The 3,221-nt window shown below is 35.0% G+C and overlaps 1 protein-coding gene across 2 annotated transcripts in view; it reads left to right on the top strand.

The window, feature by feature from the left end:
• Positions 1–271: 271 nt before the first annotated feature.
• LOC102580572 (mannosyl-oligosaccharide glucosidase GCS1) overlaps positions 272–3,221 on the top strand; it is a 38,768-nt gene continuing 35,818 nt past the window's right edge. For both annotated transcript variants that reach the window (XM_015315332.1, XM_015315333.1), the window contains exons 1-2: positions 272–660; positions 747–820. In XM_015315332.1, coding sequence (XP_015170818.1) covers positions 376–660; positions 747–820 — 359 coding nt within the window. In that variant the 5' untranslated portion in view covers positions 272–375. The remainder of the gene's footprint in view (positions 661–746; positions 821–3,221) is intronic.

The raw sequence follows: 3,221 nt of genomic DNA, 5'->3' as shown, positions 1-3,221 counted from the left end.
TTTGAATTATACAAATGTGTGAATTATACAAAACTAAACAGTTGAGCCGCATAATTATAGCTAAAAGTAGGTCGCAAATTGTAATTAAGGCTAAACTATAGTTATGTTAACTAATTAACTAGTATATGTTTGCTTATATGCATAATTTTCCCATGAATTTTGATTTGCAATTTAGAAACCCGCATAACTATCTAAAAAGTGATTATTTGTCAAAATTTTCCAGATTTTGCTTTTATGGGCCGAAAGGTTGACTACAGAGTCAAAGCCCAAATTCGTATCTGAAAAACTCAACGTCCTCTTCCTCAGTCATTTCACTTCAGTTCCAGTATCCGTAAAGCTCCGACAGACGGCGAAACTGGGAACATACGATCAACAATGGCGGGAACTTCACGGGGAAGTACTCGGAGCAGAGCTTCGAAATCTTCCACCGAAAATCCCCAAATCCGTAATCCTAATCAGATTCTACGGAAGGATAAAACTAGAAATAACAGCTTAATTCACATTTTCAGCGTCAACCTCAAATTCCTTATAGGGTTTGGAATTATTGCCTTTGCGATCGCACTTTTTTTCATTTATACACTCATTAATCCCATGGAGAAACCTCAAAAACCAAGAGTCATCACTCCACTTCCAGCTCCAAAACTAATGGATCTTCCAATGGTAAATTTAACTCACAAACAATTGATTTCTTTTCCATTTACAGATTTTCTCTTTTCATTTTGATAATTCTATTTTTTTTCCTGCAGTTTCAAGGAGAGCATAGAGAGAGCTTGTACTGGGGTACATACAGGCCTCAGGTTTATTTTGGAGTTCGTGCAAGGTACGTATATTCTGCTCACATGGTTTGATTTTCTACCTCTTGGTATAATTCTTGTGTATGGGTTTTCCTTTTCTCCCACAACATCAATAATATATTACTTAAATCAAAAATATATTTCTCATTGGTAGAATTTGTTTTATTTTATATATGTTTGGGCTGTATCATCTGGCAATCTTTTGCCTATAATTAAAAGTAGCAGAATATAAATAGAGGTGCACACATGGGAAGTGTCATAAGTTTTGCTTTAGGTTGACTGAGTACAAAATTAGTTAATATATATGAATGCTCACGATAATATTTGGAATGAATCCATCCTTGTAGAAAGGAATGGATGTTGAGGATTGGTAGAGTTGATCCAACTAGTTTGAGATTGTGACATGGTAGTAGTAGTTGTTGTATCTTAAGCTACAAGGTAAGGATTAAGGCTTAAAGAAAGTTTCATGTTTTTGGATGGTTCTTTCTTTTCCCTTTATCTTTTAATTTTAAATTGTCCATGAGTCAGGTTTGTCTTCATGAGTCGTGGTTTGTGATGTAAATAATCTAGTTACTGACGTATCGCAATCTATAATAATAAAAATTATGCCTTTTTCTGATAAGGAAGATCATTATGTCCTTTCATCACAATAGTATTTGGGCACCAATCAACATTAAGAGATAGCAGACTATTCTTTTTCTTGGGAAACATGGATATTTTTTTTATTCTTTTTCGATGACTATCTTCAATGATTTTCTTAGTTAACTTCTGTTCCATTATGGCAAAAAGATTGTTCTTCTTAGAGTGAGAAAAATCTTTAGAACTTTTAGATATTAGTGAGAATGTTAATGGATGGTTTTTTGGCTAATTGAAAAGAGTCCTCATTTCGAAGATGACTGAAAATTGATGAAACTTTTCATATAGGATGTACCTGAATTTCAATTGCTATGGTCCTTTTGTAAGGATAGAATCATGCATAGGATACGGGAAGCCTCTACCAAAAAATGGATAGAATATAGGATGGAGGGATACTGCTAGGAGAATTCTTTAGTTCCTAGGCAAACCTTGCACCTTACTGTGTCGCACCACGCCGGAGTTTTCATGTACAAATGTTGCAGTTGAACAAGATTGGTTGGAAAATGGGGTAAATGTTGAAAAAGTGGTGGATAATATGGTCAAAATTGCACCCAAGGGTGTAGCCTAGTGGTTAATAAAGTGGGATTGAGCACCATGAGGGCTCAAGTTCAAATCCTAGTAAAAACAAAAACACTAGGTGATTTCTTCGTATATGTTCTAGCCTTGAAGGACAGAGTTATCTGGTATCTGTTGTTGGTGGGAGGTGACAGGTATCCTGTGGAATTAGTTGAGGTTCGCGCAAGTTGACCCGGACTCTACAGTTATAAAAAAAAGGGACAAGGGTCAAAAATACCCCTCAACTTTGTTTTATTGGTTGACTAAACCCTTACCGTTAAAAAGAAGTTAGTTTTACCCCTGCCGTCTACAAACTCATCATATGTACCCTCCAAATTAACGATTTGCCCCAAATCAATCTCAAATTCTCAATTTCGACCCGAATTACCCATTTAAAACTCATTTAGAATGAAATTCTTTTCTAATCTGATCCGACCCATATAAAACCCACCACCATTATAAACAAAATTTAATTTAATTTTCAATTTTCTCAATCTTGTTGAGTCCACCAAAACTAAAAAGAATGGATTTCTCCCTTGTCATTGAATTTGTTGTAGTGTTACTCATTCTGTAAATATTTTCAAAGCCATTGTTAAAAGCTTCTAAGGGTACTAGTTTTTGAATTGGAGCCTGAAACTTGAAGAACCAACCATGGAAACTTCATAGCCATTAATGGAGCTTGGAGCTTGAGTTTGAATTTCGGATTTTACAAGCGAGTTCCAACTTCGAAAAATCAATAATTTCAACTTCTTCCCCAAAATACCCAAATCGAAAACATCACACCCATTTCTTCACAACTGAAATCACAGATCTGAATTTGTGTAATTAGATAATTCCCACCCAAAATTGCAGCAGCATGAACTTTTTAGTTTCTTTCTTGTTGTTGTTTTCTGGTGGAATTCGACCGCCTAGTACTGCCTTTTCGCCGTCGTGTGCGGCGGATTTGAAGAACTAGTGAATATATCTATACAAGTGACTTTTGGGGAAGAAGGTTATTGGATTATTTCAATAGCAATATTGTTCTTATTTTTGTGTATGAACATAAGGCTGGCATGTCTTCTTCCTCTGCTTTTGCTCCTAACATTGCTTCTTAAAAGCTCATTAATGGCTGGAAATTTATTTGTTCATTAGGAATTGAAATGGGTTTTGGTGAATTCATTACTTTTTTTTTATACATTTGGTATGTAAGATCAGATTAAATGGGTTATGGGTCGGATTTAATTGATAATTTGTTTT

The sequence above is a fragment of the Solanum tuberosum genome, unplaced genomic scaffold (assembly GCF_000226075.1).
Source record: "Solanum tuberosum cultivar DM 1-3 516 R44 unplaced genomic scaffold, SolTub_3.0 scf00360, whole genome shotgun sequence".
NCBI classification, from domain to species: Eukaryota; Viridiplantae; Streptophyta; class Magnoliopsida; order Solanales; family Solanaceae; genus Solanum; species Solanum tuberosum.
This window is presented reverse-complemented; position numbering and strand designations above follow the sequence as displayed.